This window comes from Thamnophis elegans, chromosome 10, assembly GCF_009769535.1.
Source record: "Thamnophis elegans isolate rThaEle1 chromosome 10, rThaEle1.pri, whole genome shotgun sequence".
Taxonomy (NCBI): domain Eukaryota; kingdom Metazoa; phylum Chordata; class Lepidosauria; order Squamata; family Colubridae; genus Thamnophis; species Thamnophis elegans.
The window spans coordinates 2,219,629-2,244,628 of NC_045550.1; the positions used below are offsets into that span (position 1 = coordinate 2,219,629).

Genomic DNA, 25,000 nt, shown 5'->3' on the forward strand with positions numbered 1-25,000 from the left:
TCAGGTTGACCATATATAGAACTGCATATTCATAAAGTTGCCTTATACCTAGAGTACAGAATTTTTGATTTTCACTGCAAATCATATAAGGAAGAGGAAGTGTAGTGAATGATGGGGATCAGGGAATAAAAAGAGAATGTAATCGTAAAGCTACGATTTGTTAATGGTAAGGAACAATCCACACGAACCATCAAATAGACCCAGTTTGGCCTACTGGTGAAGACCTCAGGCTAAAAAACAGGAGATTGTGAGTTCTAGTCCCACTTTAGGCATGAAAGTCACCTGGGTGATTTTGGGCCAGTCACTCTCTTTCAGCCCAACCCACCTCACAAGATTGTTGTGAAGGATAAAATAGGAAGAGGAAGGAATATTAGGTGCGATTGCCACCTAGAGTTATTTATAAAAATAATAATGGTGGCAGTTCCAAAAAAAATCTGTGAAATATGTATTTCATTTCAATATAATATTTTTATCAAGAGGCCATTCATCCTGCCGTTAAAAACATCTATAATAAGATGCACAATGTGTATGAATTCAACCCGGTTTAAGAACAGTGTGTAAACTCTTTTATACTTTGCAACTCACATGTAATCCAGAAGTGATCAGGAATTGCATGTAAGCAAAAAGTGGACTGATAGAAAAGAAAGAGTTTTCTGACAGCTGCTTGATTTTTGAAGTCCATCCTTCAAGCCCATCTACGTCTCCCTAACAGCCTGAAGATGGATAACTCTTTTCTTAATTTGATAGGCGTTTATTGCATTTCTGGGCTGCTGTGAAAAACAGACTTTCCCTTCTGGAGAAACCAATGACAGAACATTGTTGGCTAAAAACCTCTGTGGGCTGTTTTTAGAAGGCTCATGTAAAGAACAATGGAACATCTAAATGTAATGTTTCTCATCCTTGGCAACTTTAAGATGTGTGGATTTCAGCTCTAGAACATACTAGTTACAAAATCGCTGGTAGAAACACAGTTATGTAAAAACTATATGTCACTAGGGCAGTTCTAAACATTTAGTTATAGGTGTCCCAAGGGTTCTTTTTCAGAAGTCAACTGGATTTTCTTTGTTTTTTCCTTTGAGAACACGTTTCTCTTCTCATTCAAGAAGTTTCTTCAGTTCTGACTGAACAGTGAGAATGGAAGGGTTCATATTCCTTGCAGTCATCTGGTTACTAGCATTCTGAAATGAATGGATGACTGCAGGGAATATAAATCCCTGAACTCACCACAATTCAGTCAGAATTGAAGAAGCTTCTTGGATGAGAAGAGAAACGTCTTCAAGGGGAAAAAAAACAAAGAAAGTTCAGTTACTTTTTGAAAAAAAAAACACTTTTGGGACAACCAGGATTCAGATGACTGAGAATCTCCATAGATATTTAGTTATAGGATCATATTCAGCCAGAGAGTTTAATAACACATATATTTAAAGAAGGCATGAGGATGAATTACCAATTTCGCGTGATAGGTCATATACTAGAATGCGGATAATAATTTTGTAAAAGCAAAAACAAAGCATTTCAGTTGTATTTATTCAATATGTATCACCCTTTGGCCATTATATTCATTGACATTTTAAAAAATATAACTAAAGAAGAAAAGTTTTAAAAACATTTCAAATAGCAATGAACAGATTTATTTTTAGAATGAGTTCCAGAAACATTTTACTCCATTTCAAGATCTCTATCTTTATTCTTTATTTTATGTCATACAGTTGATGGCATAAATCAATATATAAAAGAAAGGAAAATTGGGAGGCAGAAGTGTTTTACAGCAGGAGTCCCCAACCCCACTCTGTGGACCAGTAGTAGTCCGCAGCATGCCAGCAACTGGGCCCCGCAAACAAGCAGAGCATCGTCTGTGGGATGCAGGCAGCATATGAAGCCACGTCCATTCTGGTCCATGGAAAAACCTCTCTCCATGGAACCGGTCCCTGGTGCCCAAAAGATTGGGGGCCACTGTTTTACATTAGCAATAGCAATAGCAGTTAGACTTATCTACCACTTCATAGGGCTTTCAGCCCTCTCTAAGCGGTTTACAGAGTCAGCATATTGCCCCCAACAACAATCCGGGTCCTCATTTCACCCACCTCGGAAGGATGGAAGGCTGAGTTAACCTTGAGCCAGTGAGATTTGAACCGCTGAACTGCAGATAGCAGTCAGCTGAAGCGGCCTGCAGTACTGCACCCTAACCACTGCGCCACCTCGGCTCCTTCACTATACATATACACATACACACTTGCACACATATATTTATATATCCAGCACATACATATTCCATATAATAGATTTTCTTCCATATAATTTTGTGGGAGTCAATAAAAAGTTAAACTGATAGTATATAAATAAAACTTTTCCAATGCATAATTTCTAGAGCTATTAAATTCAGGTCGTTCTTACATGACACTCCAAATAAAAGAAAATGGAAAAGAAAGCAATGTATTCCAGATATATTTAATTCCAAAGGCAATCTCAGTGCATTTAAAAAAAAACAAAAAAATAGTTTATTGAAACACACAAACCAGTGTAAAATGATGTAAATTGTACATAAATGAATTAAATATCAAAATAATGCAAAAAGAATGTACAGTAAAAAAATTTAATGGGAACAAAAACATAAAAAGTATCTATAAATAGGTATCCCAATATATACCCCAAATATTCCCAAAAGTATCTATAAATATATTAGACACAATATGAGAAAATAAAAAATAATAGTGATATTACATACAAAGCTATGGCAATAATACAAACAAGGCTTCTAATTCTAAAAAAAAATATGTAAAATCATTGTTGTATAACTTTGATAAACGCAGAACCTTTGCCAGAATATAACAACCACAACAACAGCACATCTAACTTACATTATTGTGAGTGTACTTGTATAGTTTACACTTGAGGTAGAATATATTTTTAGTTACATTCAATCTATTAGTAATAGTATACAGTCTTTTAGATATACAGTGGAGAAAAAGATACAGCATGCATACAGTTATTCTCAATTATTTAAGCTAGTAGTAAGTACATTAATTTTGTAGATAATAAAATGCTTAAAAACTTAAACTCCAATGGAGATAGCTTCTCATGTCTGAGATTGCAGTACTTTGTTTTAAAGATCATCTGTACAAAAGGCAAAACTTTGAGTATCTCACAGTTGTACAAGGTTTTTTTGAAGTTTTGGACTCAGGGCCAACTATTTTCAAAAGTTACTACCAAATTATACTTTTTAATGAGACTTAAAGCAAAAAAATATTCAATGTAAGACTGAAGGGTAATAATGTAAAATGTATCTGTCTGAATTAAAATTAAACTTTTATCTTGATCTTATCCTCTGTTTTTGAGAGAGCGGTCACTTACATGCTGGTTAAAGACCAAACACAGCCTCTGGCCCAGTTAAAGTTGTATATCTTTGATCTCTATGAAATCAATGAGAAATAAAGATTTAAAAATCTAGGAAAGAGAAGTAACATGGCATCTGAATCATTTCTCTAGTCTGTATCATCTGAGGCCACGGAGGTATGTGTAAAGTAGATGGTAATGACGAATAAATTGATCTGAATCTATAGCAATAGCAATAGCAATAGCAGTTAGACTTATATACCGCTTCATAGGGCTTTCAGCCCTCTCTAAGCAGTTTACAGAGTCAGCATATCGCCCCCAACAACAATCAGGGTCCTCATTTTACCCACCTCGAAAGGATGTAAGGCTGATTCAACCCTGAGTCGGTGAGATTTGAACCGCCGAACTGCTGAACTAGCAGTCAGCTGAAGTAGCCTGCAGTGCTGCACTCTAACCACTGCGCCACCTCGACATCTAGACAGGATCTGAGATAAATAAAAATAGCATCTTCTGGAAATGAGTAAATCTAGAAGAATAAGTGTACTTCTTTAATCCAGTAAAGCTACTCTGCATATGAGTATATTTTTTCATACTCCAATAATATTGCTAGAAATTTTATGATAAGGTCTAAGTTAGCTTTGGCTTTGGGAAAGCTATCTGGAAATTTAACTTTAAGAATTCTAACAGGTATAAGTGATAGAGATTAACATTGTTTCAAGTTTCATTCATTCATTCATTCATTTCTGGGTTGACACAACATTATTAATGATTTACGATGTACTGAATGACTTGGGTCCAGTTATCCAAAGAAACCACTCAATAGGAGACCTATTTTATACTATCAATACTGAAATGTATTGAATAATGATATGAAACCTTCTCTGTGGTTGCCTCCTGATCTTGGGTTATTCTTCCCCAAAAATGTTTGAGTCATCAGCTTTATTTGCAATTATTGTCTGATTGATTCATTTATTTATCTGGGAATTTATGAGCAATAGCAATATCACTTACTCATATACCACAATAATTTAGTTGGGCTTTTTATTAATAGTTCATTTTCTCTTTTAACTTTCTACTTGTTTTATTGATATTTGTTATATTTTATTGAAGATATGATACAGTTAGCAGGATATATTATTATTGTTCACTCTGGTTTGTCTGATTTTTTTTTACAAAAGGAAAATATTTGATATTAGAAACCTGGTTTAAAGCATTGGAATAGCATTGTAGTGTGCTTGTAGGTATCCATAAACATTATTTTTTATTTACATTCTATATTTTACTTTGTATAAAGACAATCTGGATTAAATTTCCTCATATAATGCTAATTGGAGAGGCACATATAACTGCAGGATGTAATTAAAAAGTAATTCTCCAGCTTCTGAATATTGTAGTAAAAATTGAGAACAGTTCCAACTCATCACATATTGACTCTCCTGATCTTTGCTTCGATACATGAATTACCTTTGGTAGGCAATTGTTTATTGAAATCTGTGGCATTTTCAAGATCACCGTTCTTCTCTATTCAAAATAATTTAAAGGAATGCTATTGGAGGAGTTACAAATTAAGATGAATCAAAGGGGGAAATCCTGTTTTTCAGAAGATAACTATAAAAGAGTATGCTGCAATTCAGTCTTTAAAGGATAGCTATCTATATTTAGCTATCGTACCCATGGGAAGAGTATCACCAAATAAGGCCACAAATATGAAGACAGATAAGCACAACTAAGGTTTGCATTATTAAAATATATCTCAATTAGGGAAGCACACCTAGGAGTATTTAATGTTTAAAATAGAACATACTGTTTACTTGATATACTATTCATATTTCAGTATCATAGGAATTAAATACTTTGTTATATTAATAAAAGGACAAATGTACACTCAAAATGCCATATTTTTCTACATATTAACTTGCTTTTATGTCACAAGATGAACATTTACAGTTTTAGATAATGTTTTCTATTATTCTGTTTTAGACGCCCTCTAACTTTAAAATTGTTTTAACATCATTAGCAATGCCATACCTTTATGTAGTAGCCTTGATCATGTGGTTGTTTTGGTTTTGGGTTATTGTTTGATTTAAGAGCCGAGGTGGCGCAGTGGTTAGGGTGCAGTACTGCAGGCCACTTCAGCTGACTTTTATCTGCAGTTCGGCGGTTCAAATCTCACCGGCTCAAGGTTGACTCAGCCTTCCATCCTTCCCAGGTGGGTGAAATGAGGACCCGGACTGTGGGGGCGATATGCTGACTCTGTAAACCGCTTAGAGAGGGCTGAAAGCCCTATGAAGCGGTATATAAGTCTAACTGGTATTGCTATTGCTATTTCTTTGATATAAGCCAAACCATTTTTTTTGTTATATTAAATGACTGTTACATTTTTTTAAATGAAAATCCACAAGCAACACTCAGAAAAGTAGAAATGCTCTGTCATCTGTCCAGTGAACAAATTTATTCCCAAGTAGGTAAGGAACCATTCAAACTAGCCATATTTGAATATTTCCCATTGCAACTTCTACAGGTTTTTTTAGAATATAGAAATAATACTGTTTAGGTACTATAATCTGTTAAATATAATCTAAATGATCTGTTTAGGTACTATACACAGGAATGTTAATTTACTGCACTTTCCTAACTAAGAGATAGACATACTTATATGATGACTACATAACCGAATTGTACAAAATGGTATATGTTTTGCAGTGGTGGGTTTCAAAAAATTTTGAACCTACTCTGTGGGTGTGGCCTCCTTTGTGGGAGTGGCTTGCCACCCATGTGACCAGATGGAAGTGGCTTGCCGCCCATGTGATCGGATATGAAATTATGAATTAGTACTTAGGTCGGTCCAAGTAGCTATTCAGAAACTCTGGCATTGAAGCATGCAAGTCTTAAAGCTGTCAAGTTACAAGATCCTTGCATCCCTAACCCTTTAGAAAAAAAACTAGGGGTCTTCAAACCTGACAGCTTTAAGACTTGTGGACTTCAACTCCCAGAATTCCTCCTCCAGTCACGTTGGCTCAGGAACTCTGGCATTGAAGCATGCAAGTCTTAAAGCTGTCAAGTTACAAGATCCTTGCACCCCTAACCCTTTAGCAGTGGTGGGTTTCAAAAATTTTTGGAACCTCTTCTGTAGGTGTGTCCTGTTTTCCGGGTCCACTAGTGGAACCTCTTCTAACCAGTCCGGTAGATTTGACGAACCAGTTCTACAAGCTTTTATAGCAATCTATGCTGAAAAGCTATAATTGCTCAACAGGTATAATTGCTCGACCTCTGGCCACAATTGAGCTCACAATTTCTGTGGCTAAGCAGGGTAGTTATTAAGGGAGCTGTGCCTCATTTTATGATATTTTTGCCACCGTTGTTAAGCAAATCAGTACACTTATTAAATACATCATATGGTCATTAAGCGAATCTGGTTTCCACCATTGACTTTGCTGATCAGAAGTCAGGCTGGGAACATTAAAATGGTGATTATGTGATCCTGGGACAGTGCAACTGTCATAGATACATGCCAGTTGCCAAGCTCTTGAATTTTGATCATGTGACATAGGGATGGAGCAATATTTATAAGGGTGAGAAACGGTCTCAATGCCATTGTAAGTTTGAATGGTCACTAGGTGAACCAGTTGTAAGTTGAGGACTACCTGTAATACAATTGATATGATGGAAGGAACAGAACATTCTAATAACGAATGATTTCGAAAACGTCCGTCATCTGTCTATTCGACTTTGGTTCACTAGTTAAGTACCTACATACCGTATATCATATTGGAAGTCAAGTGCCCTAAAAACATTGCCAACATGAGTATTCTCATAACTCATGGGACAATGCAGGGATTTTTCATCAGATTCTAGCATTCTCATACTTAAATGTTTTTATAATTGCACAGTAAGCCTCAAGGATTCAAAGGAAGTAGCAAATTCAGCAATGTGTTGCCTATGTAATTTTTGAGGGGAATAAGGGGTTTGAAACCAGGTCAGATTTTATTAAAATTGATGTAGTCCTAAACAAACAATCATAGCTAGTTAATTTCAGCATTGTAACGATTTGGAGCGAATCGTTAATTTGCACATTTTAACAAACTTTTTTGTTGTTGTTCTCCAGTGTCAATAATTCATTTAACTATAAAAGTCAAGCAAGGAGGGTTTTTTGTGGGGGGGGGAGGAAAGAACTTATATCTTTTTTTTTAGAAGAAGCTTAGGGTTTATTAGCAAAACTTCATGGAAATCAAAGAAATACTTATACGTGAATCTTTGGTTTCTGGATTGTTTCAGAAAATGAAGGCTTTCATTTTTTCTCTCTCAAGAGATTGCAATGCAGTGTAACAATTGGAATGGCATAAATTAAAACTCTGCCACCTTGAATAGTTCTCGGGAAACCATATGGAGTCAGTTCTAATACCAAAGTATAATGCCACCAAAGTATAATTCAGTAGGATTGCTGGATTCTGTATAAGCTAACGCTCAAGGGGCATCAAGAGCTGTCTCAGAGTAATGAAAATATAAATCTGAATTCCTCAAGTGCTTTTGTAGCCTTTTTAGCAGATGGAGCTGGTGAAAGGTTTCTCTGACTACAATCATAACTTGGGAGGCCACCTAAGTTAGGAAAAGCCCAAGGCTAAGAGCTCAAGCAAATAGAATAAAGAAATGTGATATAGAGATGATGCAATTTGTATTAAAGTAGCGTTATTAATTAACATTAAAATAGCTTTATCAAATGAAATTGATCCTGACTAAGCTTTCTATCTGCAGTCTCTTACTCTATAGCAGTGTTTCTCAACCTTGGCCACTTGAAGATGTCCGGACTTCAACTCCTAGAATTCCCCAGCCAGCGAATGCTGGCTGGGGAATTCTGGGAGTTGGAGTCCGGACATCTTCAAGTGGCCAAGGTTGAGAAACACTGCTCTATAGTGAAATAACACAACCCATGTGTCAGTAGTGACTTTCCATTAAGTTGACGTCAGGCCATCCAAAGTTTTACACCAAGCCAATTCAATATAATATTAGAATCAGAGTTTAACTGTAGGAGTTTACGGCCACTTCATGCTTTTTATAGTTTATAAAAGTGGAAAATCTGCATTTGCAAAAAAATAATAATCCTGCATCACATAAGTTAACTTGAAAGAAATCAAGTTTGCAGTAAATTTGGATCTGAGTAAGAAGGGGACCTTTTTCAAGCTAAAGGATGTATTTTTCCCGGATAGTTGCAGAAGGCTGAGTATTCTGTGTTTTCAGAGATATAACTAAGTTTTGAGACTAAATATTTAGGGTCTCCTGCCCCCACTTTCTTATTTGGGGATGTAACATTGTAAAATAAATGCATTGAGGCTCATAATTGTGCCAACAATCATTAGTAGCTGAATTTCCATAGCCTAATCTGGAGGTATGAGATCCACAGGCTGCAAAATGCCATCTCTAATATAGCAATAGCAGTTAGACTTATATACCGCTTCACAGGGCTTTCAGCCCTCTCTAAGCGGTTTACAGAGTCAGCATATCGCCCCCACAGTCTGGGTCCTCATTTCACCCACCTCGGAAGGATGGAAGGATGAGTCAACCTTGAGCCGGTGAGATTTGAACCACCAAACTGCAGATAGCAGTCATCTGAAGTGGCCTGCAGTACTGCACCCTAACCACTGCGCCACCTCGGCTCAATATGATAGCAGCCTTCAGAGTCAGACATATGCAAGAGCCATGGTGGTGCAGGTTGGTGGTTATAATGCAGTATTGCAGGCTGACTCAGCCAACTGCCAGGAGTTCGATCCTGACCGGCTCAAGGTTGACTCAGCCTTCCATCCTTCCGTGGTCAGTAAAATGACGGTTTTACTGACATTTTTGTGGGTAATATGCTGACACTCTGTAAACTGCTTAGAGAGGGCTGTAAAATATTCTAAAGTGGTATATAAGTCTAGGTGCAACTGCTTTTGCTTGCTCATTTAGAGTTTTCCATTCCTTTATTGCTCTTTTACTTCTAACGCTAGGATCAAAAAACAACGAAATATCCATCACAGCAATCCAGAAGAGGCCCAGCACCCTTTTCAAAATAATTTTAAGAATATCACTACGTGCAATGTCATTGCTTCTTCAAGGGATATTACTTTAAATAATATTTAAATGTTTTGACATATAGCTTTATAAATTGCTACCTACCTGACAGATTCTGTCCCTGAAAAAAAGAAATAATCTTTTAAGGAAATAATCAAGGACATTAGATTTTCTCTTCCTGTGGAAATCCTATGCATTAACTTTCAGTTTCACATTATTTGCACATTTTCGAGATGTGAGATGTTAAGAAAGGTATTTTTCAAGGAAATGACCCACTTTATATTCTGAAGTGATATAGTCTTCTGATTCCATTGTAAAATTTAAGAAACATGTTAATACATATGATGTGTTAATAAAATATCACTTAATTCCAGAAAACAAAAATGATTGTTTGGGCAGCTTTATGAAACAGCCCTTTCATAAAGAATCCAACATGTACTCAGCCGAGGTGGCGCAGTGGTTAGGGTGCAGTACTGCAGGCCACTTCAGCTGACTGTTATCTGCAGTTCAGCGGTTCAAATCTCACCGGCTCAAGGTTGACTCAGCCTTTCATCCTTCCGAGGTGGGTGAAATGAGGACCCAGACTGTGGGGGCGATATGCTGACTCTGTAAACCGCTTAGAGAGGGCTGAAAGCCCTATGGAGCGGTATATAAGTCTAACTGCTATTGCTATTGTTTTGCTCACTGTTAATTGATCTCAGAACAACAGCATAGCATCTAGAAGGCAACTTCAATGTTAAAATCCCTGGTCAATCTCTAGACTGTTAATTGAAAGAAATCTGAAACAGATAAATAATATTCAGGGAAAGGAACTCTAGAAGGTCTAATCTGAACTATATCATTTTACTTTGCGTAAGGCAGAAGAACAAAGGGTATTGGAATTGTCCTTGTCATATCTGACGCCAGTAATCTAGAATGTCTTTAGTCTAAACAATCCTCTATGGAATATGGAAAAGTGATAGAAACCCATGTCTCTTTCAAATGAGCATCAGAATCCAGGCACGAAGTATTCCCCTGGGACTATTTATAGCTATCAATATTTTAAATGATTGTTCCAATTTTATAGCTGTTTTAGAATATTTTTCCAGTTTTGTCAGGCATACTTGGAACTTCTGCTTCTGTTGAGCAGCCAATCCAATTCACTTTTAGGTTAATACTCCCTGTGTTAGGCTTATTCACATGGATACCGAGTGGACATAAGCAGAGCAGCATGATATTTACCATATAGCTCAGGTTAATGTTTACTGGGGTTGAATGAATCTGAAAGAAACAAAGGAAAGGATTTCTTTCCTAGGCAACTTTGGGAACAGTTTCCTGAAACCTGGGCTTGTATGCTGGGCTCTTTCTATAACACATTTAAGAGCATAAGCCTGGAAAATAATGACCAGAGGCCTCTGCTTTCCAAGTTATCACCCTGGTTTTAAAAAAAATACATCCACCATCAAGTTTGTCTAATCTAAGAAATGTTATTGATATATTAATTGGATCTGAAAAGCTATGTGTGTGAGACTAAACTACTGCATCTTTACAAAAGTCCATTATTCCCAGGTTTACTGCCAGATGTTGTGTCTTGGCAGATGCACAACTTTTTTTTTTCACTTTCTACTTTGCTTTCTTAGAGGGATCCGAGACCACACAGATAATATTCCAAGTTGACGGGGCTGCAGATGTTGGTATCTCCTCCTCCATTACCTCATCAGCATATCATTGCAGTCTGGGCCGTCTTTGGCAGCAAATCCTCCGTTCTCAACGAGGGATTTATCAGCTAGGTGTACGGTCCACTCCATTTTGTACTCAATTTTATTTAACTAAAAGTTAATCAGATTAAAAATTCATCAGGTCAGACCCAGGGGTAGGAGATGGATTGACTTACAGTCAAGGTTTTACGAAGGAGGGCTTCTTTCATTCCTAAAACAAAGTTTGGCGTGTTTATAAAATGCTAGCCTCTATATTTTCCTTCTGGCATTGTCCAGAATTAACACGTAACTAATTCAAACCCTTTCCCCATCATAGGCCTTTCTTGTGTAGTTCATCAATAGCAGCCGAATTTCTGCATCTAGCAGCTGTCTTACCAGGATGGAAGCAGAACAGCCAAATTTGTTGCAACAGAATTCCAAGCATATCTTTGTTTTAATTGTTATTCCCACAATGTCGAATAAGAATTTCATGCGGAGTAGCTGGCACAGTGCATGGCATTAAATTGCACTGCATCCTATAGAAACCGAGAAACCTATGGAGCCAAAAGCTATCATATAACATCCAAGGGACATTTCTTCATCAAGAACTGTATTGTTGAAGGAATCTTTTTAGCTTTTTTTAAAGATTAGAATCTCCCATTCTGGGGTATGGTGAAGAAGGCTCCTAAAATACGCATTGCACATTGTAGCATAATATGTATATATGCATAATACAGAATGAAATCTATTCATTTTTTTTTTAAAAAAAAATCCCAACTGTAATATTTAATAAGTCATGAGATAACTATTTTTATGTTTTTTTATATTTTGTTTTTATTGAAAATTTTTAGAAAAAAAACTTTTGCAAATGTTTACTTCCCCCCTGCCCTCCCCACCCGTACCCCACCCCCCCAACCTCCCCCCCGACTTCCCAGAACAAATACAAGGTATAAATCTTTAACAAAGATGTTCTAAAATAAACTTTTAAAAAGTTAGTATCATCTTTCATTTGAGCTTTAACTCCTCTTTTGTTAGGCTACTAAACAGATTATATCATTCCTTGTTTCTTCAGTCAAAAACTATCTGGAATTTCTTAGCCCCGTTATTTATTTTGAATATAGTCAATCCATCTTCTCCACTCCAGTTTATATCTCTCATTTGAGTGGTCCTTGAGATATGCTAATATTTTAGCCATCTCTGCTAGGTTTGTTACTTTTAATGCCCATTCTTGAATAGTAGGCAAATCTTCCTTCTTCCAGTATTGCGCCACCAAGTCTTGCTGCCGCTATTAAATACAAAATCAAGTTAGTCTCCATAACTGTGCAATCAGTAGTTATACCTAACAAGAATAACTGAGGAGTAAACTTTATCCTTTTTTAAAGAACATTTTGCATAATCCACCATATTTTTATCCAAAAGAGATAACTATTAATATACCTTTAATGTAATAAACCATTATATTTAATATATAAACCATTTTGTGCTCTTTATCTCCCCCCCCCCCATCCCTCCTATCATTATTATCTATTGAATGGACGTTAGTAACATCCTACCATTTAGTGTTGCATAAGATTTTCTTGAACTTAGAGAGCTGATAAATTTCAGTTTACTGATCAGCTCCAGGGCACAGCCTCCGACACTGTCTTCAGCATCCAGGCAGCTGTTGTGGGCATCTGCCATCTGTTGGGAAAGCTTTACTTTCTGTGGCCTAAGTGGAAACCTGCTCCACCATCACACTTGCTACTGCTTCCTTCTCTGCAATTAGTGAATGACCTAGAGAGCCTGGTGCAAAAATAGCATCTTTCTAGTTTGGATTGAAATTCTCATAGATCTAAATCTCGAGCCTGCTTTTTTTTTGGGGGGGGGGGGGATAACACAGAAAAGCCATTTGGGATTTTGTTTCTTTCTGCTTAATGGCTGGAAGTCCTCCCTTCTTTTGTTCTCTTCTCTTTGCCAGTACCCTAGCAGAGGTGCTTAAAAAAGTCTGCTTGGAGCAGGGGAACTAAATTGAGCTGTGGACATCTTACCTATGAAAACTACATTGGAGGCTGGTACTCTTTGTCCAAGTGGAAAAGCATTTACTTTTCAGCATTCTATCACCAGGGAGGCGCAAAGGAGAATCTTTCTCATTTTTATTTTGTCCTGCAGGATTTGACAATATTAGGATTTGTAGATATTTTTTAAAAAAAATCATAAGCACTTCTCCAATTAGAAATACTTCTTCTGGATTCCCTCTCTTCATTGATAGAAATCTCTTTGCTACAATCCTCTAATAAATTGCCTTTAAATAATAATAATAATAATAATAATAATAATAATAATAATAATAATAATAATAATAATAATAATAAGTTACGACGTCCTAGGCCCCTGGGTGGGGCCCGACTAGTAACCAATGCCAAATCCGGCGAAACAACTGGCCGCTGTGATACAATTGTATAATAATAATAATAAAAAATTTTTACAGCTGTTGATCACATACTCAGCTGCTGTAAAAAAATCATGCAGACTGATTATAAATTGCGGCACAATTCAGTAGCACAAATGATCCACTGGAATTTGTGCAAAAATTATAATATTGAAACAGCAACAAACTGGTGGGAACATCAGCCTGAAAAAGTCACCGGAAATCAGATGGTCAAGATCTTGTGGGATTTTCGCATACAAACGGACAAAATACTGGCGCATAATACACCAGACATCACACTGGTTGAGAAAAATAAGGTCACAATCATAGACATCACAATACCAGGTGATAGCAGGGTAGCTGAGAAGGAACATGAAAAAATCGCAAAATACCAGGACTTAAAAATCGAAATTCAATGACTCTGGCACAAACCAGCAGTGGTAATTCCAGTGGTAATTGGCACACTGGGTGCTATTCCAAAAGCACTGGAATTACATTTAAAACAGTTAAAAATTGACAAAATCACCATCAGTCAAATGCAAAAAGCCGCACGGCTTGGAACTGCACGGATATTACGAAAATACGTTACGACGTCCTAGGCCCCTGGGTGGGGCCCGACTAGTAACCAATGCCAGATCCGGCGAAACAACTGGCCGCTGTGATACAATTGTATAATAAATAAATAAATAAATAAATAAATAAATCCTCTTCTGGGATAACTGCTATTCTCATGCCCTATACACATACCCATCCCCTTAACAGAAGAATAAGAATGTATAACTACAAAAAAATTGCATTTAAAGTAACATACTTTTGGCTTCTTAGAAGAGCTGTATCATTGATACTGTATCAGTTACTCAAATCAAAGTTTTGACATTTTATTTGAGGGTAGAAAAATGAATTGCTGCTTTTAGGAAGAAAGGTAGATACAGTTCCATTAATTCCAATATGGACGTGAATTAAGAATTACAATCTGATCTTAGAAATCAGAATACTACTAAAAGGTCTCCAGATTGATTCTGGCATCTTGACTCAAACCACAGGAATTTCTCTTTTTGCAATTTTCCTCTTCCTTGTTTTTAAATGGTAATTTAATGCAGGCTAGATGGTCTTAATCTCTTTGACAAACAGTTGTTTATCTGCTTCTCCTTCCCCTTGTCTATGAATTTAGGCTTTGCCCAATTAAGCTGTGGGCTATTGTGGAAGGAATATCATGAAAACAATTGATGGGCATAATGTTTTTATGGTCTGACCTTTTCAATAAAATGGAAAATAGCCATTGAATTTATAAATACTTCCATTGAACGTCGAAGAGGTCTCCAATTTTCTTTGACTATACTTTTATATGAAGTTGACAGGTGAATAATATTTGATGCTCATGATGTATGGAAAAGGGACTGCTAAGAAATTTAAGAAGAAAAGATTGAAGGACCAGTTTGTTTTTTCATGTTAGCGAAAATAAAAATAATACACAGTAAAATCACAAAAGCCTGACATTGCAGCAGGCTGATCATCTCAATTTAAAAAAAAAGCCATTTGAAGACACCAAGTATCTCTTCGCCATTGGAGCAAAGTATATTCCTATCTTTTGTTCAGAAGGCATGCTATCCTGAAAGTTGAGACTGTTCCCTAGATCCTTAGGTTGAAACAAATAAAATTGGTTGTGTGAAACCAAGCAAAGTAGCACTCTTGACTAATCTAAAAAGGCTAAGCAGAGTTGGACTTGGTTAGTAGTTGGATGATACATGAAACACTGCCTAGAAACACCAGGCTGTAGGCTAGAGAAAGAAGTAAGCACACACCAAAGCACTTCCTTGGTGTTGCCAAAAACACTACATGAACAAGGAGATGGTAGATGATTGATGTGTTTGATGTTTAATAAATTTATAGGCCGCCCAATCCCAAAGGACTCCGGGCGGCTTACAACGATACATTTAAAAATAGAAGTTAAAAGCACAAATAACATAGATTAAAAAGACCACAACATACACCTAGTCTGATCGGGGTTGGAACTCAATCGTGAGTTCAACAGCCCGTGGCCTGCCGGAATAGCCAGGTCTTAAGAGCCTTTCGGAAGGCCATGAGAGTGGGGAGGGTCCGGATCTTCGGAGCGGCTACGGAGAAGGCCCTCCCCCAGGTGGTTGCCAGCCGACATTGTCTGGCTGACGGCACCCGGAGAAGGCCCTCCCTGTGTGATCTTATCGGTCGTTGGGAAGTATGTGGCAGAAGGCGGTCTCGCAGATATCCGGGTCCTAGGCCATGTAGGGCTTTAAAGGTGATAACCAGCACCTTGAATCGTGCTTGGAGACCAATGGGAAGACCAGTGCAGCTCGCGGAGGATAGGTGTGATGTGGGTGTACCTTGGTACACCCAATATCGCTCGCGCGGCTGCATTCTGGACTAGTTGTAGTCTCCGAACACTTTTCAGGGGCAGCCTGAATGTTCAATGTTTTTCAAGCAAACATTGTCTTTAAAAAAAAAAGACAAGTTGAAAAACTACATAAAGCTACATATGCGCAAGCCAGAGGTGGTATGCTGACGGTTTGCGGCAGTGTGGCTGAACTGGTAGTGGTGGTGGTGATGCGAGGCTCCGACCCCTGACATTATCAAGGACCTTCTGCAGAAGAAGGTTCTGCACATGGCCAGACATGCGTGCTCCTGCTACCGAACTGGTAGTGAAGGAAATAGAATACGATCTCTGGCGCAAGGTTACAATGGGCATAAGTGTGCATAGCCTTGTATTTGACTAAAATTGTTCTAGGCTCTTAGTAGGGACAGAGAAAGCTTCAGTATGCAGGAGGCCTTTAGCAATCCAGGGATATTGGTCCTGCTTCAACAAACAAGAGAGACTTCTGATGAATGATGTGCTCAACTCCTCCATGCTTTTGTGTTTCCTATGCATCCCACAAAGCTTGGCTCTCTCAGCCGAGTGCTGTGATTGAAATTCATTGCCAAATTTATTGAGAAATTAATGAGAAAAGCTGCGAAGTATTGACTTTGAGAGGAAAACACAACTCATCTTGAATGAGGAGGAAAATGCAGCAATAATTTAGCCACTATTGATTTTGCCCTGTCCATGTATTGATCTTCATTTTACAATATTAATTTGCACCTGCAATCGGCTGCAAAGGGAACAGATTTCATTTATTTGCTGCGTTAATGTGCAAAGCATTAGGTGCTCTTAAGAAGTGGTGGTACTCGAACTCACGTCAGGAAGGCTGGCTTTCATTATTATTATTATTATTATTATTATTATTATTATTATTCGGGCTTGTTACTGTAATAGACTCACATTAATTTTTTGTCTGACAAAAATATTAGAGCGAGATCCCTCCTCAAACGTCTAGGCTGCGTTTCATCTGTGCGGAGAACAATCAGCAACCAGAAATTCCAACCCCTTCTCATCATCATGCCCATATCAGTTCAAAGTTCATGAAATTTCTATGAGCATTGATCTCTCGCCCATTGATTTTTTTTTTTTTTTAGGCAGCAGATCTTTGAAATTTTAATTTCCCAGGCATCTGAATTTCTTATAGATGAAATTCACTCGGTAGAGACAGTTGATGATAAAGTGGTGAACTTACCATCATTTTAAAAACCGGAGAAAAACGGGGGCATTTGCAGACTTTGTATAATGTTTTTGAGGTGAGATGATGAAGGTGTTCTGATAGGGATGGAGTATTCAGCAGGGAGTTAAATATCAATTTTGCCTTCTGTGACCACACATTTTTAATGCAACTTTGTATACAGTCCTTTTTTTGAAAGAAAAGCTATCTGGAGAAACAGCAGGACTAAGAGACATTCTTCACTGCACAATCATTTGCTCACAGCAGTCTTTATCACCTGGTCAAGTTCACCTAGTTACTTATCAGTTGGACATTTAATAACCTCAAGGTGATATAATTGCTATTGGCATGTTTCCCCATTGGATTCAGCTGGTTAATGTGTAAACTACTTGTCAGCAAATAGCACTTTGTCACTGAAATCACTAACACCCTCTAGAGGAATGTCTTTGTATTGAGCAATTTAATTTTACTTTATTTAATTTTTACACATTACAACCTGTGTTCATTCAGGCACATTGGAGGCTTGCAGTCTGTTAAGGCAGGGGTATAGGTGTCCCTGCTAGTAAAATATAGTATATCTTATTTAACAATCCCCCCATGGTTTAGCCAAAGCTCTTTCTTGTTCTTCAGAAAAGGAACTGCAGATGTTCTTATTATGTTGTTATGCTGCTAATGTGAAAAACTGCCTCATTATGTGGATCTGTTTGTAGCTAGAAAATTACTGCATTATGACAAATGCACGATTGGGAAGTTACAGGAAGATGATCATTATTGAAATGAAACTGAAACTCATTTAAAAGCTGAAACCAGCAGCTGGAATTAAGCAAATGAATGTCTTCCTGTTTTTTATTATTGTACCCAAGGTTTTCAGTCAGAAAGACGGGGGTTTTTTTGTACCAAATCTGAACTCCTTAATACCAATCTTTCCTTTTTTCAAAACTTACCATAGGGTGGTAGATTATGAAAAATGCTTCCTTCTGTATCATCTTTAGCTACTGTTTAGATGAATCATGATGATATTTAAAAAAAAACAACCAAGCCTGTGAATATTGCAGATTTTTTTTTTTAAATAAAGAGGACATTAAACTCCCTGCCTGGTTCTCAGGGTCTCAAATATCAGTCACCAATGTTGCTATCACAAAAGATCTTGCGTTGATCTTTTTTCCTTTTACATTTAGACGTGGTATTGGTGCAGGCAGGGGTGAACCCCGAGGCCTAGCTACACAAGATGAGAGCAGTGATACTGAAAATTAGGTGTGTAACTATTAATGGAAATAATCCCGGAATAGCTTGTTATTAAGTTGTTGTTGTTGCTTCTTACAAATAAGTCTGCAGGTGTTCTTATAATATATTTGTAAAGCTTACACCAGCCACTAATAGTATCATACTGTTCCCTTCTATTCTGCTCCAACTATTTGTCTCTACAAATACGTCTGTAATGTCACTATAACCTCCCCACTCCTCAACCTTTTTATAATCCTTTATTTTAACAGCATCCAAATTACTGACTGTAGCTGAAGATATTTGGATTTCAGTGCATATAACACATTCGTACATTCTGTCACCATAATTTAATTATGTATAGTTCTAAATGGATATAGAAATCAGGCGTAATATCATGGTTACATACATGCTTAAGTTTTAGATATTAATGCAGATCTTCAAGTCGAACTAGCTGACAAAGAAGGTTAGCCCGTCAAATGAAAACCGAAACTGTGCATGTCACAAGAAAGAGAAATTCCACGGAATTCTGCCCATTGGTACATTTCTAATTGTGGCAGGCAGATTTGAGATTTTCTGGTCACAGCTGCAAGCTGAGAGTCTGATACCATTTTCTGCTGCCACATTAGCTTCAGCAATCCCAACTTGAACTGACATCACAGACTGTTAAAATTTTATAAATTGTGGTATGATTAATCCCCCAGTACACTGGAATGACTTAAATATTTAGAATGTTTCTTCTCTTGTGACTTTAATGCATGTAAAGTAACAAAGATTAACTCCAGTGCACTCAAATGTATTTAAATATGTATTCTCCTTGAGCTGTAGGGCTAGTTCTGCATGTAAGAATCATTGAGCATATTTGGTCATGTCAGGCCTTATTTGTATGACCTACTCTGAGTATTGGCCTGTGTGTTTGAGAACTGGATATCTGGCCTTTCCAGAGGTTGTCTGATTGCTTGCCTCATTTGGCATGGAATGTGATTCCCTGCTATTCTGGCTTCTTATTCATTCAGGTTTTTATTGCTGTGTAATTTTCTTATTCTAAAAGAAAAGCTCTCCAACAAAAATTACTATGCATTAGGCCGCAGTAGCCTACTCAAATGGATATTAATACAGTTTATCTCTAAACGGACGAATAATGTATTTGAAACAGATAAAAGGCCCTCCACTAAATGGGGAATGTTAATATCTTATGGCATGGCTAATAAAGAGATATTTCACAAGGGAAACTTGTTTTATGACTTTTGATACAACAGACGTGTAATCTGACATATCTTAAATGATATAATTTTGCACATCCATTCATCTCTTTTACATCCACCAGTCTTATTTTAGTAAAATTTGCATTCAGGACAAATTACTGGTACTAATTATTTATTCTACTGCATATCTAGAGACGGATACCGTACCAAACAAGTCTATAATGAAAATTGTGAATTTGGCAACATCTGGAAACTTGTTTGTTTTCTATCTTGGATCAAGCCAAATGTTTACATTGTTGTTGTCTTTGAAGCAATGTTTAAATTTTTTGCACATTCTCTGATGCTGAGCGAGAGGGGCTAGCACTAGATAATTTCTTCGAATAAATTACCCAAGTGCCAAGTACATTAATTCTCAGCTATCAGGATGCTGACAGATGTAAAGGACTTAGAATTAAAAAAAAAACCACCAATATTAACATTAGACAAATTTGCTTTATTTCTCTTCATATTTCTTCTTCATCCCTTTAGCTCACCAAGGCTCCTTCTCTAATTATCCATGAGGTCAGTAAGCAAAATTGGGAAGAAGCTGGGAGATCAATACAAATTATCCCTGAGCAAACCAGTGCTGACAGTTTGAATTGCAGCATATGTTTACCCAAAATCAGGCAATTTATCTTAATATCAGCAAAGTAATGTGGTGCAGGTGAAAGGTCAGGCAATCTCTCCACCTCATAATTACCCAGTTCTAAAACAGGAAAGTGGTATTGATTGGCTTGGCTCAGTGCTCGGTGACTGGGACGTGCCAATGCTTTGCCCCGGCTCGGCTGGACTCTCGGCTTGTAAAGCTCGACACACCAAGGATTTATTAAATGTGTACAAAAGGTCTTCGTTTTCTCCTCTAGTGGTGGATTTTGCCAGGGAAATCTCTCCTAGTCCTCATTTTTTTTTCCCCAGGAAAGAAGGTGATAGATCTTGTGCATACGTGCACTGCGGGACGAAGGCCAGAGCTGCTAGAAGTTCAAATAAGAGTAGGGTAGGAGTCAAGGTGGATTTTAGCCCATTATCAGTCAATCTAATGGCGCAGTGGTTAAGGGTGCTGTACTGCAGCCACTTCAGCTGACTGCTAACTGCAGTTCGGCGGTTCAAATCTCACCGGCTCAGGGTTGACTCAGCCTTCCATCCTTCCGAGGTGGGTAAAATGAGGACCCAGATTGTTGGGGGCAATATGCTGACTCTGTAAACCGCTTAGAGAGGGCTGAAAGCCCTATGAAGCGGTATATAAGTCTAACTGCTATTGCTATTGCTATAATCTGTTCTGCATATTGCCAGCTGTTCTTTGAGGTGCAGAGGGAAATTCTGATTGGGTGTTTGTTGCGTTCCTTTTTTAACTTCAAGTGTCTTATTGTTTTTAAGTTCCTTTAATTTCTTTTCATTTCTGTAAGCCGCCCGGAGTCCTTCGGGATTGGGCGGCATAGGAATCAAATAAATTCAATTCAAAAATTGAATAACCCAATGCCCACTTATCAGAAGCTCAAAGAACTTTAGATACAAAACAGCTTTATCATAATTTATAGAGAAGGGCTCTCTTTTGTCATTCCCATGTGCAAATGCATGCATGTACATACGTACAGACACGTGAGTCTGAATTCTGCTTGGAATACTGTACATTTGTCAGATGAAAGACGTAGAATTCTACATATTACCGAAAGGACAATGTACTAATTATTATTTTAGGCAGAACAATATTCTTCCCATTCGTCAGGTTTTATAATCGTCTTCCTCTAGGGTCAGTCTAGTTTTTGCAAATTATATCGGTGGAACTTCAAATTCTTTTACAGCTGTACGGTTGATGATATAAATTGAAATGAAACATTTGGGAGGGGAGGTGATTCCTAGCATAGAAATCTATGGTTATTATAAGTCATAAAGCTTTTGAGAGCTTGCATCAAAGCCCCCATCACCTGTCAGTTATATCTGCATGAAATCAATTGAGGATGGCCATCTATCTCTTCTGATTCACCTTTCATGAAGTCAAACAGCCATAGCAATTAGCCGGGAAGTTGAAAAAGCAACCACGTCTCTGATCTGTTATTCGAACACCGACTGATACTCCCTTTTTTGTTCTTTAACTGGGAACAGTAACACTATATTTAATCTTTTATAATTCGCCAGCAAGTCGTTTTGTGAGGCTATATACAAGGCCGTCATCTGTCCCAACCTTCTTGGCTTCTGCCTGACACGCTAGTATAGGACCAGGCAAAGACATGACAAATTGTCCCCAAAGTCAGTGCTGACAGCTTCTGATGATTAATGGTCTGATTATGAAGTGGTTTTACACATATAGAATTTACATCACAGAGAGTTAGAAATTTTGCCATGTCACAGACGCCAAGGCATTTTGAGGAGCTTTACTATTTGCAAAGAAGAAGGAGGGTGAAATCCCAGCAAAAGCCATGTCATGTAAAATCAATACATCGGATCAATGCTTTATTAACAAGAAAATGTCTTACTTCACATTCCTATGTGGACCTTTTGTCTCCGGGATGCATGATGGAATGTCAAATCATATTGCAGTCTTCAACTTTCTGCTATGTTTATTGAGTGCTTGTTGTGGAAGCCTCCGTGCATTGATTATGGGATGTACTATTGTATGTTTACGTTAAAAAACCCTCAAAAGCACTTAATAATAATAATATGAGCCAATTATTTTGAAAAAAAAAACCACCCCCAAATATCAGGGTGTATGAACGCCAGGGGTGGGTTTCTCGCCCCGTTCCAACCGGTTCGGTTGGAACGGGGCCGGCGGCATCCTCATGCACGTGCGCGGTGCACGCATGCGTACTAGCGTCTGCGCGACACTCCAGCTGCTCCTGGACGATCGCGCAGGCGCTGTATTTTTTTTATTTATTATTTATAGGCCGCCCTTTTCCCTGAGGGGACTCAGGGCGGCTTACAATTCATAGGAGGGGGAGTGCAAGACAAAACATAAGACAATACGTGAGTAAAAATAGAAATAAAATAATAAAACACAACATTCATTGTATGCGTCCTGCGCATGCGTGGAAGCGCAGAACTAGTCAAAACTGGGTAAGGACCGCGAGCGGGCGGGCGCGCCCTTCACCGTTCCTGGAAGTTACTTACTTCCGGGTTCGGCAACCAACCGGTTCGCAGGGACCTCCGCGAACCGGTTGAAACCCACCCTTGATGAACGCACTAGTAAATTGTAAGCTTTTTATTTTTTGCCATCGCTTTTGCTCAGCAAACCTGCTGAGATGTTTGGTGTTAATCATCAAATTACATGCTGACTAATGAGTGATGGTCTGAATTCTACGCTGAGTAATGAATAGGTGAAGGCAGTTCTTATTAGTCCCATTGATTTATGTAGCGCCATGCACCTCGCAGTTACTCTGTTAAAAACGGTATCTACATCAAGGAGTAATATACTCTAATAAGTATTTTCATCTTAACTCGAGTCTTTGGGCCTCCAGGCTCAGTTTTTGTTTGAGTCAGGCAGAGCTATAATAAAGCCCTGTGACTCCTCGCAAAGCTTGTTAAACACAATGTGTGCAGTCTAACTGAGTCAGACTCATGATTCATGCACTGTACACAAGCAGCATGTGCTGCTGATTTATGACCAAGCACAGTTCATAGTCAAAATTACAATTTGAGGGATAAAAAGATTAATTACTATTTGTGGCCTGCAATTTTGTGAGGCTTGTGGTTTGCAGCTGTAGAATGATAGTGCTCTACATCAGCCCCGTAGTCAGCCATTCACAGATTATTAAAGCTTTGCAAGATTAAGTGCTCCTCCTGCCTGGTTTGCGCTCAGGCAATATGCTAGACAAAAAAGGACCACAGGGATAAATCTGAAGCAAGCAATAGCTGGACATATGTCATAATTGCCAGTTTCCCATAAATTCACAGACTGTATAGAAAATGGAGCATGATGCAGACATCATATCGTGACTCTGGTGATTGCTATATATGGCTTTAAGACCTGCAACTTTTCTTACTGTGCCAACCATTTTACTCTTTTTTTTTTTTTTGCATTATGCATTTTAGTTTGTAATTCTTCCCCTCTAATTACGGACAGAAAGAATATTATCCATGAGTGAAAAACAAGAAGAGTCTGGAAAATGAGTCCCAAGAAATTAAACTTGCAAGGGTTCAGTCAGCCTGTTCTTTGCATATGTTTTTCTAACAACTAATCGCCAGGCTGATACATTGTTCTGTCCATTTTTCAGCCCTTAATGAACCAACAATAGATTATGGATTCCAGAGATTGCAGAAAGTCATTCCACGGCATCCAGGTGATCCAGAACGGTTACCAAAGGTTAGTCACTTCGTGTTTTTCAAGTTTCATTTATTCTCATCACATATATGGTCAGGCATGGCAAAATCGAAAGTTGCAATAATCACGAAAAAATTGAGAGTTGCAATAATCATGAAAAAATCGAGAGTTGCAATAAATAAAATGTAGGAAAATGGCATATTGCTATCCTATATTATTGTGACACACACACACACACACACACAAATATATATATATATATATATAATATTATATATATATATATAATATATATATATATATATATATATATATATATATATATATATATATATATATATATATATATATATATATATATATATATATATATTGCAATTTGTGCTGATAAATAAATAAAGGGAGACTAGTATAGATCTATTTCAAGCTATTTAGCTCTCATCAGCTAGCCATACCTTTACTGGGATTTGATACACACACACACACACAAACACACACACACAAACACACACACACAAACACACACACACACACATACATATATATATTGCAATTTGTGCTAATAAATAAATAAAGGGAGACTAGTATAGATCTATTTCAAGCTATTTAGCTCTCATCAGCTAGCCATACCCTTACTGGGATTTGATACACGCGCGCACACACACACACACACACACACACACACAGAGAGAGAGAGAGAGAGAGAGAGATACATACATACATACATAGATGCATACATACATACATACATACATATATTGCAATTTGTGCTGATAAATAAATAAAGGGAGACTAGTATAGATCTATTTCAAGCTATTTAGCTCTCATCAGCTAGCCATACCCTTACTGGGATTTGATACACACACACACACACACACACACACAAACACACACACACCTATTCATGCCTGTTACAGACATTTGGTGAGGGTGTACATAATGTTTGCTTTACTGGTTTTATTAAAAGAAGAAAAAGAGGGAATGGATTTTCTGATACAAATATTTTGGATTCTACAAGAGGGACATAAAACTTCCTGCGTAATGAAATCGTTCAATTAAACATTTTCCACTCCAGTAGCTTGTAGTGATTTCAATCTGAGCAGACCCACTCTGATCTGTGATTATTTGACTCTTGTTTTCCTTTCATTTTCTAAAGCTCGATTCAGTTTAATCTTTTGTTTACAAAGCTTTTTGTTATAAGTCCCTGACTTAGCAGGCTAACAAATGAAGTCCACATATTAATATCTAGAGGGACT

The 25,000-nt window shown here is 37.6% G+C and overlaps 1 protein-coding gene across 1 annotated transcript in view; it reads left to right on the plus strand.

Annotated features, from left to right (window-relative positions):
* EBF3 (EBF transcription factor 3) overlaps positions 1-25,000 on the plus strand; it is a 199,040-nt gene that overhangs the window by 161,560 nt on the left and 12,480 nt on the right. Inside the window, exon 11 of the mRNA XM_032225567.1 lies at positions 23,698-23,786. Within this exon, the coding sequence (XP_032081458.1) occupies positions 23,698-23,786 (89 nt within the window). The remainder of the gene's footprint in view (positions 1-23,697; positions 23,787-25,000) is intronic.